General features: G+C 35.2%; 1 protein-coding gene and 2 pseudogenes across 1 annotated transcript; 2 read left to right on the forward strand and 1 right to left on the reverse strand.

The window, feature by feature from the left end:
- Positions 1-10390: 10390 nt before the first annotated feature.
- On the reverse strand, positions 10391-11317 carry LOC122103924 (olfactory receptor 5V1-like). The gene has a single exon (XM_042674608.1). The coding sequence runs from the start codon at positions 11315-11317 to the stop codon at positions 10391-10393; it is 927 nt and encodes a 308-aa protein (XP_042530542.1).
- Positions 11318-18338: 7021 nt separating this feature from the next.
- Positions 18339-18453, forward strand: LOC122104013 (annotated as a pseudogene).
- Positions 18454-21498: 3045 nt separating this feature from the next.
- Positions 21499-21619, forward strand: LOC122104035 (annotated as a pseudogene).
- Positions 21620-25089: the final 3470 nt, after the last annotated feature.

A 25089-nucleotide genomic window follows, 5' to 3' on the forward strand; every position in this document is an offset into this window, starting at 1 on the left:
ATACCCATTTGAAATAAAAGTTTGACCCATTGCAACAATGAGTAGTGCAAGATGCTATGTCGAAAAACAAACTTTACAATTTAGATGGGGCAGGGGAGTGTAGTTGTGGAGATTGGAGGGAAGGGATGGTAGGGGAAAAAACAAAGGAGGAGGCAACAATGCTTGATAAGAAACATACTCATTACCTTGCTCAAGTAACTGTAAACCCTCCTCTATACAATATTTTCACAATAAAAAATTTATTTAAAAAATAAAAATATGAAGTAAAAGAATGTAGTACTGAGGCTGGGAAGTTTGCTCAGTGGTAGAGTGCTAGCCTTGAATGCATGAGGCCCTGGGTTCGATTACTCAGCACCACCTAAGAAAAAGCCAGAAGTGGAGCTGTAGCTCTAGTGGTAGAGCACTAGCCTTGAGGTAAAGAGCTGAGGGACAGCGCCCAGACCCAGAGTTCAAGCCCAACGACCGACAAAAAAAGAAAGAAAGAAAGAAAGAAAGAAAGAAAGAGAAGGGAAGAAAGGAAGAGAAAGGAAGGAAGGAAGGAAGGAAGGAAGGAGAAGAAGAAGAAGGAGAAGAAGAGAGAGAGAAAGAAAGGAAGAAAGAAAGAAAGAACGAGAGAGAGAGAGAATGTAGAACTGTTATGGTATATGTTCAAAATATCTCCATTTGGAAGCAGTAAATATGAAGTACTTCTATGATTTCTTTCTGGTACTGAGATTTGAACTCATGAACCTATGTTTACTTGGTTTATCTGCTTGTCTGGCCCTCTACCACTTGAGCCGTATCTTGAGCATATTTTTTTTAATTATTATTATCCTTAAATAGTCTATCAAGAAGGTTGTGAATCAACAAAACAGTTTATTAATGCGATGTGTCATTATCATTGCCACACCTTTCAGCATGCTCACCTACCTGTGTTTAGCCCAAATTATTGCCGGCTTGAAAATTGAGTCTGGCAGACGTTTTTGTCAAGGATGGCTTTGTGCTATGATCCTCTAGATACCATCCTGCTGATTAACTAAGATTACAAGACTCAAATACATACTCTTAAGTATGAACATTAGAATTTATCTTAATAGACCACATACTTACAATGCTGAGTGAACTGTCTAGCAAAATATCTAAAGTCTGGAAGTTAGTATGATTTTGGAATCTTTTTCTGTTACTTCCTAAACAAATTGTTTAAGAATCTTGATAGAAAAATCACAGGTACAGGCTAGGTTACAAATTAAAAGGTCTCCCTTGTTTTATTTTTTTATTGCAAACGTTGAATGTTTTCATTAATTAAAATATATAGAATGAAGAATGCAAATCACACAGAGTTTATGTAAATGGCATGAAGTAATCATCTCTGTCATTTTTTTCTCCTGTCAAGATTAAAAAAGAATTACTATGAGTACAGGGAGAAACAGGTACTGGTGGCTCTTGCCTCTAATCATAGATACTCAGGAAGCTGAGCTCAGAGGATCAAGGTACAAAGCACATGAAACTCTTACTTCCAATTAATCACCAATTAGAAGTAGAGCTGTGGTTCTCATGACAGAGTACTAGCCTTGAGCAAAAAGCTCAGGGACAGCTCATAGGTTGACATCTAGCCTCAAGATCCGCAAAACAATTTTAAAAACTAAAAATAATGAAAAGTATTAGATGAGGGTGTTAGTCATGATACATACTGGATAGCACAACTCTATAATACCACCGCTCAAGAGGCTGATGCATTAGGATTGTAAGTTCATGTGTAGGCTACCTAATGAGACCTTGTTTCAAGTCTAAGAGAAGTTTTAGCACTGAGTACCCAAGGGATATTATATTTTTCTTCCTTCAGATTGAGCCCATAGTTTGGACAAAATAAACCATTATTGGCAACATATTCAAATCATAAAATATCAGACAGAATATTATAAGAACTACCAAATACTTGTCTGTTATGTAGTAATAAAGGATGATTATTGAGTAAATGAAAACGATTCATAAAAGATTGTCATATATATTCTTACATTCCCAGTGATCAAAATTTTAAAAATGATTATTTACCTACAGCAGTGAATACCAAGACTGTGAAAATATATAACAGCACATATGAGTACAGATGTAAAACATACTTGATACTGAATAAAATATTTTCAAATACTGTTAATATCTCCATTAAATGATTATTTTTCTTTTTTACTAATGCTTATGAATTTGGCATTTTTATAAACATGAACTATATGAAATAAATTAATAGCATTTTTATTTATGTATTTAACCTGATTTTTATAAAATTACATAATAGTTATGCATCCACCAAAAATTGGCAATATATTTTTCTTAAATTTTTATAATTGGCTGTTTCAGTTTGTTCAATAAAGCTTATGATCCTAACATATGATATAGAGAGAAAATTAAATTTTCATTAACGATCTCTTCTAGCCCCTTAAAAAATAAACCAAATATTTGACATTTAATCTAAAGAATGTGAGGGTCATTTTGTCAACAATACATTTCTGAAGAGGGCATTCTACAACTTTCCTGCAGAACTAGTAATACACAGAGGTCAGAAAAGCTCTTAGGAAACCCATGCTTTATGTGGGTTTATGTGGTCACTGGTGTAAACATGTAATTAGAAGCACAAACCCATGAGAACCATCATAAGGGATATGTGGCAAGCATTAATCTCCTACTGGAAATAAAACATTGTTTTTCCAACATATTCTTGCATATAGTCAGTGGCAAATAAACTATACAGGAAGCCTTCCTGCTCAGAAAATAGTTACTTCAAGTTTCAACTGTATAGAGAAAAATAGCATTAGCTAATAGGTAAAAATGTAGGAAAAACAGGTGTGAAACCTTAACATAGTTGAAATTGTGTTTTCTTAAAGTATCATTACTACAGAATATTGCATTCCAATTTTTGTTTAAATAGGTTAAGTTACCAAGAAAACACTTGAGGAAGAAGAAAGCAAGATGACCCACACCACACCTTACTTCAGTCCAGTAACAGCAAACACCACTTGTATGTAGAACGCTCATTAGAATTTAGCCTATATATGTTACACATTTTTCCCTTAGGAAATATGCTAATGAGAATTCTAGATGGACTATTCCCTTCTTCATAAATCCAATCCTAACAAAACAGATACATAATTAATTCAGTGTAAGTTTTAAGTAATGCAAAATTATGAGTGACATTTGTATTTCTTATAATGATCTAGGGTGAGGTTTAAGATCTTTCAGTGATCATGTGCCCAAAGGAAAAAAATTAAAAATAGTGTTACTAAGTAGCTGATGTTTCTGTCTTCACAGTAATAATTAATCCAAAGCATCAGTATACTATCATATTTTTAAATCCTCATTTTTTTAGTAAAATAGCAAATGTGAGCAAAATTTCTATATACTCTCTCAAAGTTTCTTTCAAGACTGTGTCCCTTCCACATGAAAAACTATATTCCTGAGCAGCTTAGATCCAAAGTGAGTAAAATTGAAAACTCATTTGAATATGGAATTCCTAACTAACTTTTGTAGTATGTATAAATTAAGTAGAAATAAGAAATTTGTCTATAAATTCAATACATAGAATCCAGTATAGGGAAATACAAGTAACTTTTTAAAACTGGTTTTGTTTTTCTATAACTTTTCAAAAAATTGGAAAATCTCAAACACAAACATTAAAAACAATGCAAGAAAAGACATATCTGACTATACATGCCTATACCTGTGACCTTGCTCAATGTTCATGTTATTGTAGGAAGGGAAATGATAACTGAAAAACTACAACATATCTGAATGTTTTAAATTTACTTCATTTTTATTAGAGAGTTGATATACCAAGGGATTACAATTATGTTAGTCAGGTCATGAATACATTTCCTTTCCCACAGGGTCATCTGTTCCCATCTCTACCCATGAGTTGTATAGTTCCCGTTCATCCATGTCCAGTGAGCTCCATTGATGTAGTTTTTCACCCTTTTCCCCTCTAGATCTGTGCCACACACCCCCGGAACGTATGATTTTTAAATTATTTTATTAACATTTAATTGCAATAAAGTGACTACCTGGATATTATGCATTTCTGTTTGAGTTTGGTAATCTCTTTACCATTTTATTAGTTTAAATTAAGGATAGAAAGTGAAGAGTTTTATTGTGGCATTCCCAATAAATGCACATAACACATTTTAATGACATTCATTCACATTTTCTTCTGTTTCATCCCCTTCAAATCTTCCAATTTTTTCACTTAATATACACATAATTGCATTTTACTCATCACTATCACACTTCCGCCCGCCCCTTCCTGTAGCTGTCCCAATTTGGGGCCATGTCCTCAAATTTTTGAGTTCTGCTTTCCATCTGCAAAAAGCAGGTGAAATGTATGCAAGTCTAAGTTTAGCAGATTTCACTTAACTTGATGGTGTACATTTTTAATTTCCTGCAAATGGGATAATTTCATATTTCATTAAAGCTAAATTATACTCCATTGCACATATAGCACATTTTTTATGAAATCACTTGTAGAATGGCAACTAGGCTGAATGCATGCAATAGCTGTGATGAGTGATGATGCAATATTTTAATAGTTCTGACTAACATTCCTCTGGGTATGTGCATGACATGGTATGTAACGATGTTTGCCTTTCAGAATATCTCTTGAGATGGGAAGAAAATAGCTCTGTTATTAAAAAGTAAATAAAAACATACTTCACACACATAGGCTCTGATATGATCCTCACCATTGCGAAGAAACTGTGAAATTTTTGTCACTAATAATTTAGAAATTTTACATCTCTTAAGCCTTTATATTGAAATTATTTTTTAAATTTAAGCCTTTATATTTAAATTATTAATATACTTAAATGTCTTGTTTTACATTGAACTTGTTTTACATGGGGTTTGGAATATAGACCTTAGTTGCGTGTTATATAATGTGGTATGAGTGTCCTATCACAAACCCTCAAACCCCCCTTTTTCTCATAAAATTGGTTTGAGTATTGTATTACTTGTAGATCATAATACACTTGCATCAAATAATGACTCTCAAAGTGACAGTTAAGCAAAATTATAGAAGTCATCTGCTTCTACACTAGAGCAGTGTAGATATAGATTGCCAGCTAAAAATACCAAACGTGGTCCTCTCAGCTTCCTTTCATTAAGGCCTGGCCCAGATCCCCAGGAATCTAAGTGAGCACTGCAGCTCCAACCACCTATAAACTCCAATCAAGGTAGTTCAAATCATCCACATGTCTGCATCAGTCCATTTTCACTGTTAAAACAATATATCTGAGGTGGTATATTATAAAGAAAAGAGTTCTATTAAAATCACACTTCTCAAAGTACAAAGTCCAAACTAGCCTGATGCCAGCCACGGATAAGCATCTCATGAGAGACAACATCATGGCTGAATGAATGAGAAAGATCCCATAGGAGGGTGGAAACAGAGAACAGAAAGAGGCCATTCTTGCTTATTTATCATAGCTCTTTCAGGAGAACTAACCAGAACCTTGCTTGCATGTGTAAAAAATGAATTTACATTGGATATTCTAATCTCTGCTTCTAAATTTTCATTTCCTGTTTTTTTAAGTTATCACTAAAATGTATTCTCTTATCCTACTTTTCTTTTGTAATGGGAATAGTAGTATGAAGATAGCACAAACCATCCACATGTCATTTCCAAACAATTTCTAATCTACTAGTTTCCGTTTCCATCCCACAATGGAGCTAGCTGGAGGAGGATAGAAAACATCAGATCAGTGCGGTGGGTAGTACACTTGGTAATTACAAGAAAGGAAACGGTTTGATTCTCCATTTCTTTTTTCATTTATCAGAAGTATGTGGCCAGGTATTTTGGTTTCATTATCAAGTGCTAGATGTAACTGCAGCAATTTCAAAAGCTATCTGAGCAATATGGTAGAAGAATCTGGATGCAGGAGGAAGATGGCAGAAATAGAAAAGAGAACGGGTTAAGCTGTCTACGAAGCAGCTAAGTTACAGGATCTCATCACGCTTTCCACATCATGTCTGAAGAATCACACCAAGTAAGCTGTAATTGGACAGAGATATGTACCAAAGAAGATTATAAGCTGCTTGCATAAAAACACAGAATTCCGTGCCTGCTGGCAGCTACTAGTGGCGACAGAGATGTCAGAGTAGGCAGCGGAGGTGGTGGTGGCAGCAGCGCCTGAGCCTGGAGGCTTTCACTTACCTTCACCATAGGATTGAGAGAGACTGCATGGGAGGAAACAGGAATGGGAACCCACAGCTGAGCCACCACAGTCAGACATAGAAACAACTCATTACATTGCAATGCTCCAGAGCATCAGTGGGAACCATAAGTACCCCAGAAAAGGAATTCCCCGCCCTCCCAGAAAACAGCACCCAGAATAACGCCATTTTTGAAAATGGTAAAGTGGCTGATACAGCACCTAGCTAACACTTGCCAGAAATAGTGCCATTTTTGAGAAGGGCAAAGTAATATGAAACCCATGACCACCACTCTTCAGCGGGAAACTAAGGATCTGCCCAGAGGGTGGCAGCCCCTCCTCTCAGCAGGGAGCAGATCAAGCTTGGCCTTCCAGCCCAATACCAGCACCGTTCAAGGCCGGCATAGCACCTTGGAATCATTAAACCAAAAGTCTAAAATCTCACTGAAAAACATAACATAAAAACAAACAAAACAGTCAGATTGCACAAACCAAGAGCAATTTCCAGCGGGGCTAAGAGTAAGAAATCAGGTACTAGCCACCCTTCCAAATCCAGGAAGGATATTGATTCCAGATAGGCCCTAGTTCTGCCCACACCCAAGTGTTCTGCAGATTGTCGGCTTCAGGTAAGAGCCAGCTCCTACCAGTTGTAGTGCAAGAACCACGCACCTCCCACTACGGCCTAATCTAGACTGAGAGGAGACCAGCAGAGAATGCAAGTTTGTAAGGCAAAACTTTAATCTGGCCACTCAACTAAACTGATTAGAGAATTCATCTGTTCACTTTGATTTATAAGAATGTTCAAACATGGGACTGGGAAGGTGACTCAGTGGTAGAGCACTTGTCTTGCATGCATGAGGCCCTGGGTTCGATTCCTCAGCACCACATAAGCAAAAAAGAAAAAAGCCGGAAGTGGCACTGTGGCTCAAGTGGTAGAGCGCTAGCCTTGAGCTGAAGAGCTGAGGAACAACACCCAGGCCCAGAGTTCAGGCCCCACGACCGGACCCCCTCCCCCCCCAAAAAAGAATGTTCAAACATGCCTTAAAAACCTATCTATGTCCCAAATTTACTGAGGGTGGGAATCTAGGTAACATCCACACACCCCATATGAAGAAGGATTCTGAATCCAACTATATCCAAACCCCCAAGCAATTAAGCAGTTCAGATCCCAGCCTATGAAACAGTGTAGCTGCCTCCAAACTATCAAATAAGGAACTCCACACCTGCCTCCTATTCTTACCCCATACTGCCAAGATCTTGGCTACAAGAAAAGCTTCAGATCATAGTAACTAATAGAGATTCCACTGAGAGACTGCATAATGAACACGGGGAGACACAAGGACCCCCAAACAAATTGGAGAGTCTACTTTTTGTTATTCTTGGGGTTTTGGGAATTCAGTTTTGTTGTTGTTTTGTTTAGTCTTACATACACCTAAAGTAATTGCTAGGCCTCTTTCTTAGTTGTGTGCATACTTAATCTGGCTATATTTTTGATTGTTAAATTTCCTATTTTTTATATTTTTATTTTTATGTCTTAGATTTTAGTTTTCTATTTTCTTCTTTTCATGTTCTTTATTCTTCTATTCTTCTTTGGTATTTTATTTTTCTTTATATTTCTTTCTAGTTCATTTAATTGCACTTTAACTTGTCTGCCTTTTAGCTCTGATACTTCTCTCCATTCCATTGATTCCTAAGTTTTTATCTGTTAGTTGACTGTATTTGTTTCCATTGCAACTCTGTCTACTTGGATCATCCAGTTATCTGTTTGGTTGGGTTTGATTTATCCTGAACCTAACAAGAGATTCTCTCGCTGGATACAACTATATATAAGCTCCTATTCTGACCAATAATACCCCCATCAAACAAAAGTGGAGTATTTAGATAGGGAAATACTTATCTCTGTTTTCAAACTTCTTATTTAAAGTCTAAGCAATTGTAGGGCTCATGGTTTTTGGTGTTTGGGTTTTTTTAAACTTTAAATCATTTGCAGTTTCCTTTTGTTTGCAAATAGTCAGAATACATCAAGAAGCACAAGAAAAATGACAGATCAAGGAACATCAACTCACACACAAAATAACAAGGCAATAGAGCAGACAATAAAGGATGTAGAAGATAGTTCTCAAAACACTTTAGAAACACTACTGATAAGTATACTTAATGAGAAGATAGAAAGCTTAAACAAGGCTATGCATGAATGTGATGAATCTAATAAAAAATTATTAGAAAAATGCATGGAATCCACAAACAGAAAGCTAAATGAATTCCAACAGAAAGAAAGGGAGTGAATTGAAACAATAATCACTCAGCTAAAGAATATGAGAGAAGCCCGGTGCTGGTAGCTCACGCCTGTAATCCTAGCTACTTAGGAGGCTGAGATCTGAGGATCACGGTTCAAAACCAGCCCGGGCAGTAAAGTCCGTGAAACTCTTATCTCCAATAAACACCAGAAAACTGGAAGTGGCACGGTAGCTCAAGTGGTAGAGCCCTAACCTTGAGCTGAACAGTGCAGGGACAGTTCTGAGGCCCAGAGTTCAAGTCCCATGACCAACAACAACAAAAAAAAGAATATGAGAGAAGATATAGATAATCAAGTCAAGGAAGTAAAGGAGTCTATACAACACTAGAAACAAAGCTTCAGTAATGAAAGAGAAGCCATCAAAAATGCTCCATTAGAAGGAAATGAAATAAAAAACAAAGTTGAAAGTTTTGATAATGGATTAGATGATGAAAAAGAGAGTGTCCAGAATAGAAGACATAGTAGATATTACACAAAAGTTACAATTATTCACAACAAATCCACCAAAAAAGAAAGTAGCTTGCATGAACTTCAAGATGCAGTAAGAACTCATTTAAGATAGTTATTGCTGGAGGTGAATAGAAGGCTGGTAAATGGATAGCAAATGTGTTTAACAGAAATCTAGAAGAGAACTTCCCAAACATGCAAAATGATAGGATTATTCAAATAAGCCTTTAAAATCCCAAAGACACCAGAGCAGAAATCCACACAGAACCAATAGAGACTAAGGAAAGGAATCTTAAAACTGTCAGGGGGAAAATAATAAGGACTTATAAAAGAAAACCAGTGAGAATAACTACAGAATTTTCAGGCAGGAGGATGAAAATAAGGAGAGCCTGGAATGTGGTTATGTAACTCCTTATGGCAAACAAGCACCAACCTAGAATAGTATACCCAGCTAAGCTCTCTTTAATATCCAATAGACAAATAAAAACTCCACAAGGAAAAATTCAAACAATTTGTGTCCACTAAACCAGCACTACAGAAGACTTTGAAATGTACTAAATATAGAAAAACAACAAGAACAAAATACTGGTGAAGAAAGGGCTCCTTACCAGAGATCCACATAAATATAGTAAAAAAATTTTGAGGCATAGCCATCAATAAGGTGGATAACCTGGCAGGACCTACCAAACACCTCGCAAATTGCACCATTTGTAATTACATGACATGAAGTAAGCCAGATACATACTATATAATTGAGAATAAATGAAGAAATTAAAATAAAGCAAATGTTAAATTTACAGTCGTGTTACTATGAATAATATACCCTTACAATGTCATTTATATTTCAAGTGTTTATGGACTGAACAGATTCATCTAAAATTAAATGACAAGTAATTAACCTCCCCTATGAGGGGCCTCTACTGGGTGGTAAGATTTTGGCAAATGTAATTGATAACAAAGAGTCACACAATAAACTGTAATAGAAACTTAAGAAATGTGATTTGAAAAGATTGAACATTAATGATATTGGTAAAAATCTAAAGGAGAAAATAGAAAGCAACTCAATAATATATAAACATTTTACTAGTTGTGTGATCATATAAATTAGTGAAAATTCAAACACAGTACACACAAGAAGGAGATGCAGAATGCCACAGATTAATTGAGAATCAAATATGTAGACAATGAGCATATAGTAAATTCATCAGCAGACTGGGAAACAGGAGCCATAATCAGAAGTAATGGGGATGCATAGAGCTAGGAAAATGTATGGTAGGAAATAGATTGAAGACCAAAAGGGTTTCATTACATAAGTAATAGTCAATATGTAAAATATTCTTCTCTCTAGAGGTGGAAGAATAATAGGGTAAATGATGGATCGCTGCAATAATTGTCTGATCACACAATAATAGTATGGGAAGTGGTGAGTTTAAAGCAAAGCACTCAGTTTTCATATTACATTGTATAAACATGCTCAGAAACATAGCAATCTTCGGAGGGCTCCTTTCACCTCAGTGTTTCTCAGGCTGTAGATGAGGGGGTTTAACATTGGAGTCATTACCCCGTATAACATGGAGATGAGTCTGTCTCTGGCAGGGGAATGCTTACTGGAGGAGGGGCGGATGTAGTTAAAAATGACGGTGCCATAGAACAAACAAACCACAGTGAGATGAGAGGTGCATGTGGAGAAGGCTTTGCGCTTCCCTTCTGCTGACCGGATCTTCAGGATGGTGGAGATGATGTACAGATAGGAGATCAAGGTGATCAGGAAGGCACTAGTACCCAAGACACCTCCAACCACTAGAAGTACCATTTCTGCCATGTAAGTGGAAGAACAAGACAGGGCCACCACTGGAGGAATATCACAGTAGTACTGGCCAACTCGATTCGACATGCAGAAAGACAGGCTGAAGGTGGTCATTGTGTGGAGAAGGGAGTTGAGGAAACCAGCTGCCCAGGTCCCAGTCAGCAACTGCGCACATCGAATATGGCTCATGATGAGGGTGTAACGAAGGGGAAAACATATCGCCACATACCGGTCATAAGCCATGACAGCGAGCAGGAAGACCTCAGTCCCCACTAGGGCCACCAGGAAATAAAGCTGTAAAGCACACCCAACAAAAGAAATGCTATGGTCCTCTGTCAAAAGGTTCTGGAGCATCTTGGGAACTGTAGTTGAAGGACAAAATATGTCTAACAGGGACAGATTTGCTAAAAGGAAATACATGGGAGTGTGAAGCTTTTGCTCTATAGTAATGGCCAGGAGGATGGCCCCGTTACCCACCAAGGTGATCTGGTAGATGATGAGAAGTGCCACAAAGACGGGGTACCGCACTTCAGGGAGGTCAGAGAGTCTAAGGAGAATAAACTGAGTCACCATCGTAAGGTTGTAGAGGTCCATCTCTTCTTTCCACACCTATCTGGCAGAAAAATCCAATAAACACAGGTTAGGGTAAAAAAAAAAAAAAAAAAAAAGGAAGGCAGGAATGGAGAAATTCATAATACAAATAATTTGGAAGCTGATGAACTATGTTAGGTAACTTTACATGGAGAGTTCACTTTCTAAAACTTCCATTTGAAACATCTTCTGTACTCCTATTTCCGCTACTGTTCACCCTTCTTTTCATAAAGAAGTAACTAGGGGAACTGGAAAATTCCCCAGCCAATTACCTTCAAGCATGCAACATTGTTGGATTTTGTAGTCAGTGGAAGCTGATGGTGGATTTCTCATGCACAGACAGACATTTGTTTTACTCTGACTCTGCCATCTTTATGTGTGTACACTGCACTGTCTCAATATTAAATTTTTAAGGTGCACATTGTCTTATTTATCTCATTCTATATTTTGTATGTTTTCAAATTGCATGTGTTTAATACAGTTATACAAATGTATAATACATAGATTATAAAAATAGGCTACGTGTGTGGACATACTTAGAGACATTTATTTTAGATTACTTATATAGGCTATGTATGTGTATATACTTAGAGACTTTTAGGAAATACTAGGAGTTAATATACACAGAAGAAATAAAATATGAAATAAAAGGGCTGGGAAGGTGGCTCAGTGGTAGAGCGCTTGCCTTGCATGCCAGAGGCCCTGGGTTGGATTCCTCAGCACCACATAAGCAAAAAGAAAAAAGCCGAAAGTGGCGCTGTGGCTCAAGTGGTAGAGTGCTAGCCTTGAGCTGAAGAGCTGAGGGACAGTGCCCAGGCCCAGAGTTCAGGCCCCACGACTGGACCCAAAAAAAAAAAAAAATATGAAATAAAAGAATGTAGGATTGTTATGTCATCTCTTCAAAATATCTCTATTTTGGATAAATGTTAAATATTAAATACTACCTGGTTTTCATTTTTTTTCTGGTACTGCAATTTTAACTCAGAGATCCATGTTTACTTGGATTTGCTCAGCTGGATCTCTACCAATTGAGCCATGCCATTAGCCTAGCTTTAAAAACTTATTATCTTTAATTGTACCAAGGAGTTGTGCTTCAACAAACAGTTTATGAATACAATGTGTCATAATCAGTGTCACCCATTTCAGCATTCTCATCCCTCTGCCTTCAGCCCAAGTTTTGCTGTTTATTTTGAAAATGGAGTCTGGAAGACTTTTCTGCCCAGCATGGCTTTGTACTATGATCATCTGCTTCTCAGCCTCCTGAGTGCCTAAGATTCTAAGACTCAAATACCTACTCTTAAATATGAGCATTAGAGTTTACCCTAATAACCCACTTAGCCATAACACTGAGTGAAATAATCTAAAGTCTGAAAATTAATACAGTTTTGGAATTTCTTCTGTTACTTCCTAAACAAATTATTTTAACAATACATCTTGGATAGAAAAGTCACAGGTAAAGGCTAGGTTACAAAATGAAAGGTAAATGTATAGTCTATGGTCTCACTTGGCTTTATTTTTCTTAGTGAAAACTCTGAATCTTTTCTTTGATTAGGTGAAATATATAGAACCAGTAATACAATACAAAAATACATATTTTATGTAAATTTCATGAAATTATAATCTGCATCCCTTTTTCCCCTGTCAAGTTTATGTAAGACTTCCTGTGAGTACCAGGGGAAGGCAGGTGCTAGTGGCTCATGCCTGTAATCATAGATACTAAGGAGGCTGAGTTCTGAGGATTGTGGTTCAAAGCCAGCTTAGTGGAAAGGCCTTATTAATCACCAAATAGGTGGGAGTAGAGCTTTCATTCATATGGTAGACCAATAATTTGAGAAAACAGCTCAGAGACAACACATAGATTGACCTCAAGCCTCAAGACCATCAAAACAAATTTAAAAATTAAACATAATAAAGAACATTAGGTGAAATTGCTGGTTGTAGTAGCACATAAATTAGCACATAAGAGGCTGAAGAAGTGAGATTATGAGTTCATGTGTAGGCTATGTAAGGAGATCCTGTTTCAGAACTAAGAGAAATTTTAGTAATGAATACTCTGGGAGTGTTCTTTTTCTTCCCTCAGAGTGGCCCATAGTTTGGACAAAATAAACCTTTATTGGTAACATATTCAAATAATGAAATATCATGCAGAAAATTATAATGAACTACCAAATAATTTTTTGCCAAGTAATTAATAAAAGATGATTATTAAGTAAATGAAAGTGATTCAAAAATATTGTCTTATAAATTCTCACATCGTCAAGTGATCACAATTCAAGATATTATTAATTTTCTGCCTACACCTATGCATATTAAGACTATGAAAATAAAACAATATGTATAAGAACATAAATGAGGCATATTGGATTCTGGAAAAAATATTTTCATAGAGTAAATGTTAATATCCACATCAGCTGATCATTTTTTTTTACTAGTGTTTATAAATATGGCATGTTTTTTAAAAAAATGAACTATATGAAAGATATTGATAGCATTATTATTTATGCATGCAACAGGGTTTTTCAAAACATACATGATCAATATGAATCCACTAAAAATTGGCAATATATTTTTCTTAAATTTTTTAATTGGCTGCTTAAATTTGTTCAATAAAGCTTATGATCTTAATATCTCATGTGGAGAAGAAAATGGTATTTTTCATTAACAATTTCTTCCATCTCCTTGTTAATAAGCATAACTAAACCAAGTATTCAAGAATTAATCTAAAGAATGAGAAGTGTATTTTGTTAACAATACATTGCTGAAGAGGAACTTCTGTAATGTTCCTTATTAATCTGAAGGACATGTGGTTATTAACACTAAACATGTGAGAACTATCATAAAGTATGTGTGGCTAGCAATAATTTCCCACTGGAAAGGAAGCTTTGTTATTTTCAATATATTATTTTGCCTATGGTCAGTGACAAATGAAGTTTTGCTGCTCAGAAAATACTTACTTCAAGTTTCAACTGTATTGAGAAAAATAGCATTGGCTAAGTAGGCAAAAATGTACCACAAAAAGATCTGAAGCCTTAACATAACTAAAATTATGTTTTACTTAAAATACCATTATTTAAGAGAATTGCATTTCAGTTTTCTTTTAAATAGATTAAGTTACCAAGAAAACACTTGAAGAAGAAGAAAGCAAGATGATCCACACCACACCTTACTTCAGTCCACTAACAGCAAACACCACTTGTATGTAGAACTCTCATTAGAATTTAGTCTATAATTTATATGTTACCCATTTTTCCCTTAGGAAATAGGATAATGAGGATTCTAGATGGACTGTTATTTTCTTTGTATATCCTATCCTAACAATAGAGATATATAATCAACTCAGTGGAAGTTTGATGTAATGCAAAATTTATATGATTGTCATTCATATTTCTTACAATGACCAAGGGTACGGTTTAAGATATTTTAGTGAGAAGGTGGCCAAAGGAAAAAAAATAAAAATATCACTAGGAAGCTAATATTTCTGTAGTCAGTAATAATTAATCCAAAATATGATGATACTATCATATTTTTATAAATTTCCATTTCCATAGTAAAATAGCAAACCTGAGCAAAATTTCTTTATGTTATCTCAAAGCTTCTTTCAGTACTGTGTCCCTTCCACGTGAAGAGCTATGTTGCAGGACAGCTTAGATCTCAAGTGAGTAAAATAAAACATCATTTGAATCTGCAATTTATAACTCACCTTTGTAGTATATATAAAGCAGTAATAATACCGTTGTCTACATAGAATCCAAGGTAGGAAAATAGAAGTAACACTTTTATTGGTTTTATTTTTCTAAAACATTTCAAAAATTGGAAAATTTAGGCACAAGCTTTAAAAACAGCACAAGAAAGACATGTCTGACTCTACACACCTATACCTGTAACCTTGCTCATTGTTCATGTTATTGTACAAAAATCAATGACAACTCCAAAACTACCAAATATCTGATTTTTTAATTTTTTAATACTTAATTACATTAAAGTGACTACCTGGATATTATGTGTTTGTGTTTGATTTTGATTACCACTACATTTTTTTTATTGTGAAAACACTGTACAGAGGGGTTACAATTACATGAGCAAGATAATGAGTACATTTCTTATCTAGCATTGTAGCCCCCTTCTTTGTTTCCCCTTCCATTCCTTTTCCATTCTCCCCCCCGCCCCCCAACCCAATCTTCCCCGCTCCCTCCCCCGCCCCGCCCCACCTCCCCTACCCCCACCTCCCCCACCTGGGCACCAAAGTTGTAAAGTTCATTTTTGACATAACGACTTGTACATCTCATTGGTGCAATGGGTCCACCTGTATCCCTATTTAAACGATTTGCTTTTCCCCATTTTTATTACTTTAAATTAAGGGTAGAACATGAGAGGTTTTATTGTGGCCAAAACATGTACATAATATATTTTGAAGACATCCATCCACACTTTTGTTCAGTCTCCTCACCTCCAACACTTCTGCTTCTTTTCACAGTATTAATGAGTTTCCTTATGGCACATGATATGTGCATTAGTGCATGTCACTCATCACTATCACTCTTCCACGCTCCCCATTCCTGCAGCCTCCCTTTATAAAATGCCCAAACTTTGTGCCATGTCCTCAACTTCTTTGAGTTCTACTTTACCTAATTTACCTACTTTACAAAAATGGATGAAATCTTCGTATTTCTAAAATTTCATTTAACCTGATGGTCCCTATTGTTTGTTTTCGGTACCTGGGATCATTTCATCTCCAGTAGACCTAAATTACACTTCATTTTGTATATACCACATCTTCCTATATATTCATTTGTTGATTGGCACCAAGGCTGATTCCATGAATTGGCTATTATGAGTACTACTGCAATATTTTAATAGTTCTGAAGTGAACGTGAGGATTTCATTATCACTATGGTATGCTGATGACAGGCATTCCTTTTGGGTATGTGCCAAGAAGTGGTTTATTCAGATGTTTGCCTTGTAGAATATCTCCTGAGATGATAATAAAGAAACTCGGTTGTAGAAAACACATTTAGGCCACAAATTCTCATTTGATTCTAAGCATAACAAAGAAAAAGTAAATTTTTATTACTGATAATTTGGAAATTTTAAGTCTCTCTTTAGCATTTACATTAAAATTTCTTACAAATGTATTTATATTTCTTGTTTTACACTGTACTTATTCCCTGAGGTGTTGGAAATTGGATATTATAAAATGTGGTATGAGTATGTTTCCTCTCACAGCCCTCAGATCCACCTTTTTTAATCAAGAAATTGGATTGATTCTATTACTTTTAGCTCATGATACCCTTGCATCAAATTATGTCTCATAACATGACAGTTAAGCAAAATTAAAGAAGTCATCTGTCTTCCACTAGCAGTGCAGATATGGACTGCCAGCTAAAAGTAGCTGACATGGGGTCCTTTCAGCTTCCCTTCAGTGAGACATGGCCCAGATCTTCAGGAATCCAAGTGAATACCTCAGCTCCAACTGCTTTATGGGCTCCAGCCAAGGTAGCTCAAGTCATCTACATGTCTGAATCAGTCTATTTTCACTGCTATAACAAAATATCTGAAATGTTTTATATTTCAGTCTATTATAAAGAAAAGAGAGGTCTATTAAACTCACACTTCTCAAGGTGCAAAGTCCAAATGGGCCTGATGCCTGCTCTGGTGAGCATCTCATGAGAGAGGACATATGGTTGGAGAGAGTGAGAAAGATGGTCCATTAGAAGTCAGAATCCAGAGGGCAGGGAGTGGTCAATACTGCTTATTTCTCATAGCCTTTTCAAAAGAACCAGAGCCCTATTTGCACGTGTAAAATCATACAAATATTTAAAAACCGTCAAGACTTTAGAACCCATTATAATCTATGTTTCTAAATTTTCATTTTATTTTTTTAGTTATGAATTATTAAAATTTATTCTCTCATCCTTCTTCCTTTTGTAATGGGAATAGTAGTATGAAGAAAGCACAAACCATTCTAGTGCCATTTACAACATGATTTCCAATATATTGGATAAAAAGATGGAGCAAACAAGGTAAGTTTTTAAAAGATCAGATTAATAAGGTGATACACTTGGTAATTAGAAGAAAGGAAAAAGTTTGACTTCTCCATTCCTTTCTTCATTTATCAGAAGATATGACCTTGTATTTTGGTTGCATCATCAAATATTATAAAGGCAGCTATTTCAAAACTTGTCTAAACAATTGATAGAAGAATATCAGGAGTTGGAGAACAAAAAGGTCCTCAATGCCTGGCTGACTCATTGAGATTGGGCCTGGAAAAAAAACAACTCATCGTAAGAGAATACGAAACACAAATCCATGAAACGTTGTGTATTCCCAATATATGTATTTCTTCTAAGCTGTAAATATGGAAAACTTTGACCTTTCGAGATTCTAAAAGTTGAATATGGCCAGGCACAGATGCTCATACTTGTAAAACTAGCTACACAGGAAGGTCATATCTCTGGGTCAAAGCCAGGTAGGGTAGGAAAGTCTATGAGATTCTGATCCTCATTTAACTGCCAAAGATCCAGAAGTAGAGCTTTTGGCTCAAATGATATAGTGCTAACCTTAAATTTAAAAGCTCATGGATAACTGAGTGCCTGTGGCTCGCACCTATAATCCTAGCTACTCAGGAGGCTGAGATCTGAGGATCATGGTTCAAAGCCAGCTTGGGCAGGAATCTTATCGTGAGACTGTTATCTCCAATAAGCCACTGGAAGTGGTGCTGTGGCTCAAGTGGTAGAGCTCTAGCCTTGAGGGACAGCACCCAGGCCCAGAGTTCAAGCCCCAGGATGAACACACACATACACACAAATATATATATATATATATATATACATATTAAAAGAAATGGCATTATTATAGGCTTGAGCTGAAGAGTTGAGGGACAGTGAATAGGCCCCAAGTTCTATGTCTAGAACAAATCCACAGACATGCAAAATTAATAAAAGGAAGATCATTACTATTCATTTTTCCTATGATTAATATTAAAATTTGATAAATTCATCCACATCTCTTCTTCATAAAATTATTTATCCCTTCTTGGCCTTTTGGCTAAGATCAAATATTCTATTTGTTCTTATCAATTTAATATGTGATACACCCTCTATATGAGAACAATACATTGAATAGATTTTTGTGGATTTCCTTGGTTATTGTTTTGTTTTGTTTTTGCCACTCCTGGGGCTTAAACTCAGGTCCTGGGTGATGTCTGTGAATCTCTTTGTGCTCAATAATAGTGCTCTACTTTGCAGAGGGGAAGGGAAAAACAAAATGCTTAAATAGGGATACATGTTGACCCATTGTAACGATGAAATATACAAGACACTATGTTGAAAATGAACTTTACAACTTTGAGGGTGGTAGTTGTGGAGGTGGGTGGGAGGGAAGGGATGGTAGGGGAAAAACAAAGGAGGAGGCAACAATACTTGATAAGAAATGTACTCATTACCTTGCTTATGTAACTGTAACCCCTTTGTACATTATTTTTACAATAAAAATGTACCAAATTATTTTTATTTTTAATTTAAAAATCAGAGGATTTAAATCATAAGTATTCTAGTATCTAAAGACACCTTCATTTTGTTTGTACAATGGTTATTTTTGTCCAAAAAAGGAAATAGTTATAAGAGTTAGGGTAAAACAAGCCAAAGCAGAAAGATAGCAGTAGGAACCAGTTAGACCGAATGGAAATGGAAGCAAAGACAATCATAAAGCCTAACAAAATGGAACAAAACAATATAGAAAAGAAAGAAAAGAAGAAAGATCAGAAAAAATAAAAAATTAAGATTAAAATGATCATAAAGGAAGAAAAAATAAGAGGGAATGGAAAATAAAAGGAAATAAATGAAATTTTAAAAAATTTAACAATTAAAAATGTAGTCATAATTAATCATGCATGCAACATAGAAACACACTTATCAATTACCATATTCTCTCTCTCCATTTATATACATATACATATATATATATATATACATATACATATATATAAGTAACAAAACAAAACAAAAACAGGCAAAAAAGAGTTCTTCATTTAATTTGGGGGACCTCGTGTCTTCCATTGTGCATGCAGTATGCTGGATCTTAGTGGAGTCTATCCTTTAGTTGGTGAGATGTTTTTATTTTTAAATATTTTTTTACTGTAAGATACTGTAGCAGGGTATAAAATTAACCCCCAAAAGCAATGGCTTTTCTGTATGCCAACAATGAGAAAAGTGTGGCTGAAATTAGGAAAAGCAACTCCATTCGTAATAGCCCCTAAGAATTAAATACCTAGGAATTAACTTAACCAAAGAAGAGAAGGACCTCTGTGATGAAAACTTTAAAAGCCTGAAAAAAGAAATCAAAACAGAACTTAGAAAGTGGAAAAATTCCCATGCTCCTGCATTGGAAGATTAACATCGCGAAAATGGCAATGTTTCCCAAGGCTACCTAAAAATTCAATGCGATACCTATCAATATTCCAACCTCATTCTTCAGGAAAATAGAAGAGGCAATCTAAAAATTCATATGGAACAATAAAAGACCCCAAATAGCAAAAATGATCCTCAACAGAAAGAACAATGCTGGAGGAATATCAATACCAAATGTCAAACTCTAATACAAAGACATAGTAATCAAACCAGCTTAGTACTTACAGAAGAACAGACACCAGGACCAATGGAATAGAATTGAAAACCCACAAATGAGCCTACAGACCTATAGCCATCTAATCTTCGTAAGAGAGCTAAAAAAATAAAATGGAAGAAAGACAGCTTCTTCAGTAAATGGTGCTGGCAAAATTGGTTAAGTACTTGTAGAAAACTAAAGCTAGATCCTTATATAACACCCTGCACCATAATCAACTCCAAATGGATCAAAGACCTCAGAGTCAAGCAGACACTCTGAAAACATTACAGAATGGAATAGGAGAAACACTAGGTCTCTTAGCACAGGCCAAAGTTTTCTTAAGAGAGACCCAGAAACACAACAAATCAAAGAAAGGTTGGACAAATAGGATTGCATGAAGTTGCAGAGTTTCTGCATGGCAAAGGACATAGCTAGCAAGATCAATAGAAAGCCCACGGATAGGGAGAAGATCTTCACTAGCCATGCAACCGACAAGGGTTTCATATCTAAAATATACCTAGAACTCAAAAAATTAAATCCCCCAACAAATCCTCAAAGAAACAACTGCCCAATAAATAAATAGGCTAAAGACTTGAAGAGAAACATCTCTGAAGAGGAAAGAAGGATGGCCAATAGACACATGAAGAAAGGATCAACTTCCCTAGCCAGAAAAAAAAATGCAAATCAAAACAACATTGAGATACCACCTCACCCCATTTAGAATGGCTATAATCAAGAACTCTAATAACAACAGATGCTGAAGGGGATGTGGAGAGAAGGAAACCCTACTGCATTGTTGGTGGGAATGTAAACTTTTTCAACCAGCTATATTAGAACACATTGTAACCTTGGGTTCTAAATTTTCATTTTATGTCTTTTAATCACTAAAATTAAAATCTTATCCTTCTTTCCTTTTTTTAAAGGGAATAGTAATCTGAAGATAATACAAAAAGTCCAAATGTCATTTACAGACATGATTGCCAACTTACTGGCTTGAATTTCAGCTGACATTGGAGCATAAGTATAGAAAAGATGTTATTATTAAGGTGATACCAGTTTGGATGTGCGGGTCCCTCACTTGGCTTAATTATAAGAAAGGAAAATTTTGACTTCTCAAATATTTTTTCATTTATCGGAAGAATATGATATTTTGGTTTTCATCATCAACTTGTATTTTGGTTTCATTATCAATGATTGTATTTAAAGGCAGCAATTCAATACCTCTCTGTGTAATTTTATAGAAAAGCCTCAGGTCCTGATTATAACCTGTAGCCCTAGCTCCTCAGGAGGCCGACATCTGTGGATTGCAGTTCAGGGACCACCAGGGCAGGAAAGTCTATGAGATTCTGATATTCATTTATCCACCAAAAAGCCCAAAGTAGAGCTTTTACCTCAAATGATATACTGCTAACTTTAAATAAAAAGTTCAGAAATAACCCCTAGACCCTGAGTTCTAGACCCAGGATGAGCACTCACTCAAACACATAATGTTAAAAGGAATAGCAATACTGTTCATTTTTTCTATCATTAGTCTTATGATTAGATAACTTAACTCATCCAAATCTATTGTTTATAAATATTTCATCACTTCTCAGCCTTTTGGCTATTACCAAGTATACTATTTGTTCTTATCAACTTAATATGTGATGCATATTCTCTCTGAGGAGAAAATATCAAATGTATTTTTAAGAGTGAAAAAGTTCTCATTCTTTTAGTCATATTACACGAATCAATATAAATTTTCCAGTCAGTTTTTAGAGACTTGCAAATGCTTGTTCTGCCTCAGGGGAAAATGTGGATCAATATGAGAGAATACCTTCCATAAACTTACTTTCCAATCATTCAGAAGCCATGTTACTCTAATTAGTCATTCAATAATATGTATCAATAGTTTGGGTCTGATGCTTACATAACATTCACATTTTGAGATGTATCTAATCATTTGTTTTTCTTCACTGATATTATTAAATGCACTCTTGGTTTTGTATTTTGGATTTTGAGGTTTCACTTTTAGTATATAGATATACAATAAATAGTTTCTATTGAATATCACTACTGCACTATATTGAATATGATTTTTATAACCTGAGGAGAGGGCAGAAGGATGGAGGGGAAATATAGGGAGAAAATGAGGGAAGAGGGTACACAGTTCAAAAAGAAATGTACTCAATACCTGACATATAACTGTAATCCCTCTGTATAATACCATTACAATATAAATAAATAAATAATAAAGGATACCTAGTACTGTAAATTTTTAAAAAGATATATAATAAATACGTATATGCTTTTTAATTCCAAGTAGCTTTTCCTTAATTTTTTATCCACAGACATATTTTACTTTATTTTTATTATAGTGACAACTTACAATCTTCACTCTGTCAAACTCAAGGCCACAAAAATTAGTATTCCTTGCACTCATTGTTGAACATTGTATTACTAGACACCTCCATAATAATGACTAAGGGGAATGTTGTAAACCTTCACCATCATCTCTTCATTTTCCTTTCCAGTTAGTATCTGGTAACCACCTCAGTCTTTAGAATTGTGCCATATTCCCCCAAAAGTGAGATTATGTAGCAATTGCCTCTCTGCACCTAGTTTATTTTCTGGAGCTTGCAGTTTCATGTTGTCATTAATACCAGAATTTAAGGTCAAATGACATTCCAGGAGGTATATTTCACATTTCCTTACCACACGTCTGACAGTACACACGAAGACTGTTCACATCACCTTCCTTTTGAATAATTATCCAATTGAAATGGGAAGGTGAGTATCACTTAAAGATTCTTATTTCACTCCCACTGATTATGTATCTAGTAGTGGGCATTCCAAAGTTGAGGATTTCAATTTCAGCATACCAAATTATTCTCTTCGTTATGACACTATAGTTTATTCCACATTTTGCCCATTTTCACCCACATTATTTTTCTTTTGTGTGTGTGTGTGTGTGTGTGTGTGTGTGTGTGTGTTACATCACATTCATTGCAACAGATTTGGTTATATCTCATTGTAGTATGGGCTTTCATTTTCTTGATAACTAATAATATTAAGGAGTTTTATAGGCACACTGATGATTTCTCAGTGTTTAGAAAAAGGACTGAATACTCTCTAGCTTGTGAAAGTGGATCAAGGTAGTTCAGTTGAATCAAATCATTTTCTTATATTCTATGTTTTGACTCTTCTTAATATCTAAGAATTACAAATATTATATAGCTTTCCAAAAGCTATTTTTTCACTTCTATATTTTTCATTTCTTAGAAAGTTTTCAGTATATTCTAATCCCACTTTTCTATTAGCTGTCTGTGTATTATTTCATTTTTTTAAAATTAATTTTATTATCAAGATGACATACAGAGGTTATTGTTACGTACTTAAGATAATGAGTTCATTTCTTGTCAAACATTGTTATGCCCTCCCTTATTTTTCTCTCTACTTTTCCTCCATCCGTAACCACCCCCCCACATCAGTTGTAAGTTCCAAGTTTGTTTTAGACTTGTCAAGTTGCCAATTTAAAATATAAATCTTCCATCTATTTTGAATTTAACTTTGAATATGATGCAAGATAAAACTTTCTCATTATTTCAACATGTGGCTCAACATTATTTTCTTCACTTTCCATGTATTTATGACATTAATTTTTGGTCTTCAAGTTCAACTTTTAGTCCTTGTAATAAGAAAAGATATTTGGGAGTTTAGTTTTCTTAAATTTTGTAAGAATTGTTTTATGACCTAATATATGATCTATTCTAGAAAATAGCCCTCATATATTCAAAACAATACAGAAAAAAGCATTTGAGAAAATTCAACATCCCTTTATGGTAAAAGCTCTGAAGAAGTTAGGAATCCATGGAACATTTTCCAATATAATAAAGGCTGTATGTGACAAAACTTCAGCCAGCATTATACTTAAAGGTAAAAAGTTCATTCCATTCCTTCAAAATCAGGAACAAGAAAAGGATGCCCACTTTTTCGACTCCTCTTCAAGGTATTCTTGGAATTCTTAGCAAAATAAATAAGGCAAGAGAAACATATAAAGAGTATCTAAAAAGGGAAATTACAGGTGAATCTATCACTCTTTGCTGATCAAATGATCAAGTAATTAAACAACCCTACAGGTTCCTCACCCAAGCTACTTGATTTTATTAAAACCTTTGTCAAGATAGCAAATCCCCCAAATCAGAAGCCTACTTGAATGCCAACAATGAGAAAAGTGATAGTTGAATCAGGAAAGCAACTCCATTTTTAATAGCTTCAAAAAATGAAATACTTGGGAATTAAGTTAACCAAAGATGTGAAAGATCTCTATTACGAAAACTTCAATACTATGAAAAAAAATTCAAGAAAACCTATGGAAATAGAAAAAAAAAAAAACATCCCATGTTCCTGGTTGTGAAAGAATTCAAGTAGTAAAAAAATGGGTTGGGGAAGATGGGATAGGTAGGGGAAACAAAGGAGGAAGCTACAATGCTTGAAAAGAAAAGTACTCATTATCTTGCCCATGTAATTGTAACCCCTCTGTACAGTATTTTTACAATAAACAAATAAAGAAATAAATAAATACTACATAAAAGGCAAAAAAATGGTAATTCTGCCCAAAGCAGTACACAAATTCAATGCAACACTCAGCTAAATCCCAACAATTTTCTTCAAAGAAACAGAGAAAACAAAGATTCACATGGAATAATAAAAGACCCACAATATCAAAAATCTTTAGCAGGAAGAACAACACTGAAGGAATATGAATACCAAACTTCAAGCTTTATTACAAATTCATAGTAATAAAATCTCCTTGGTACAGGCATAAGAGTAGGCCTGAGGACCAATGGAACTGAATAGAAGACCCAGAAATAAGCCCATAAACATATAGCCACTTAACGTTTGATAAAGGAGCCAGCCAAAAATACACATTGGAAGAACAAGCCTCTTCAACAAATGGTGCTAGCAAAAGTGTCTATTTACATACAGAAAACTAAAGCTCTATACCCCATATCACCTTGGACCAGAAACAACTCTAAATAGATCAATGACCTCAATGTAAGGCCAGATAACATGAAAATATTACAGGAAATGGTAGGGGAAACACCAAGTCTTCTTGGCAAGGGGCCAAAGACCCAGAATCACAACAAATTTAAGAAAGACTGGTTGCATGGCTATATATCAAACTGAAGAGC

The sequence above is a fragment of the Dipodomys spectabilis genome, unplaced genomic scaffold, assembly GCF_019054845.1.
Source record: "Dipodomys spectabilis isolate Male_0828 unplaced genomic scaffold, ASM1905484v1 ptg000019l, whole genome shotgun sequence".
NCBI lineage: Eukaryota > Metazoa > Chordata > Mammalia > Rodentia > Heteromyidae > Dipodomys > Dipodomys spectabilis.

Bases quoted from the DNA above. Each gene is read 5' to 3' on its own strand.
- LOC122103924 (XM_042674608.1), bottom strand. From the start codon at position 11,317: ATGGACCTCTACAACCTTACGATGGTGACTCAGTTTATTCTCCTTAGA.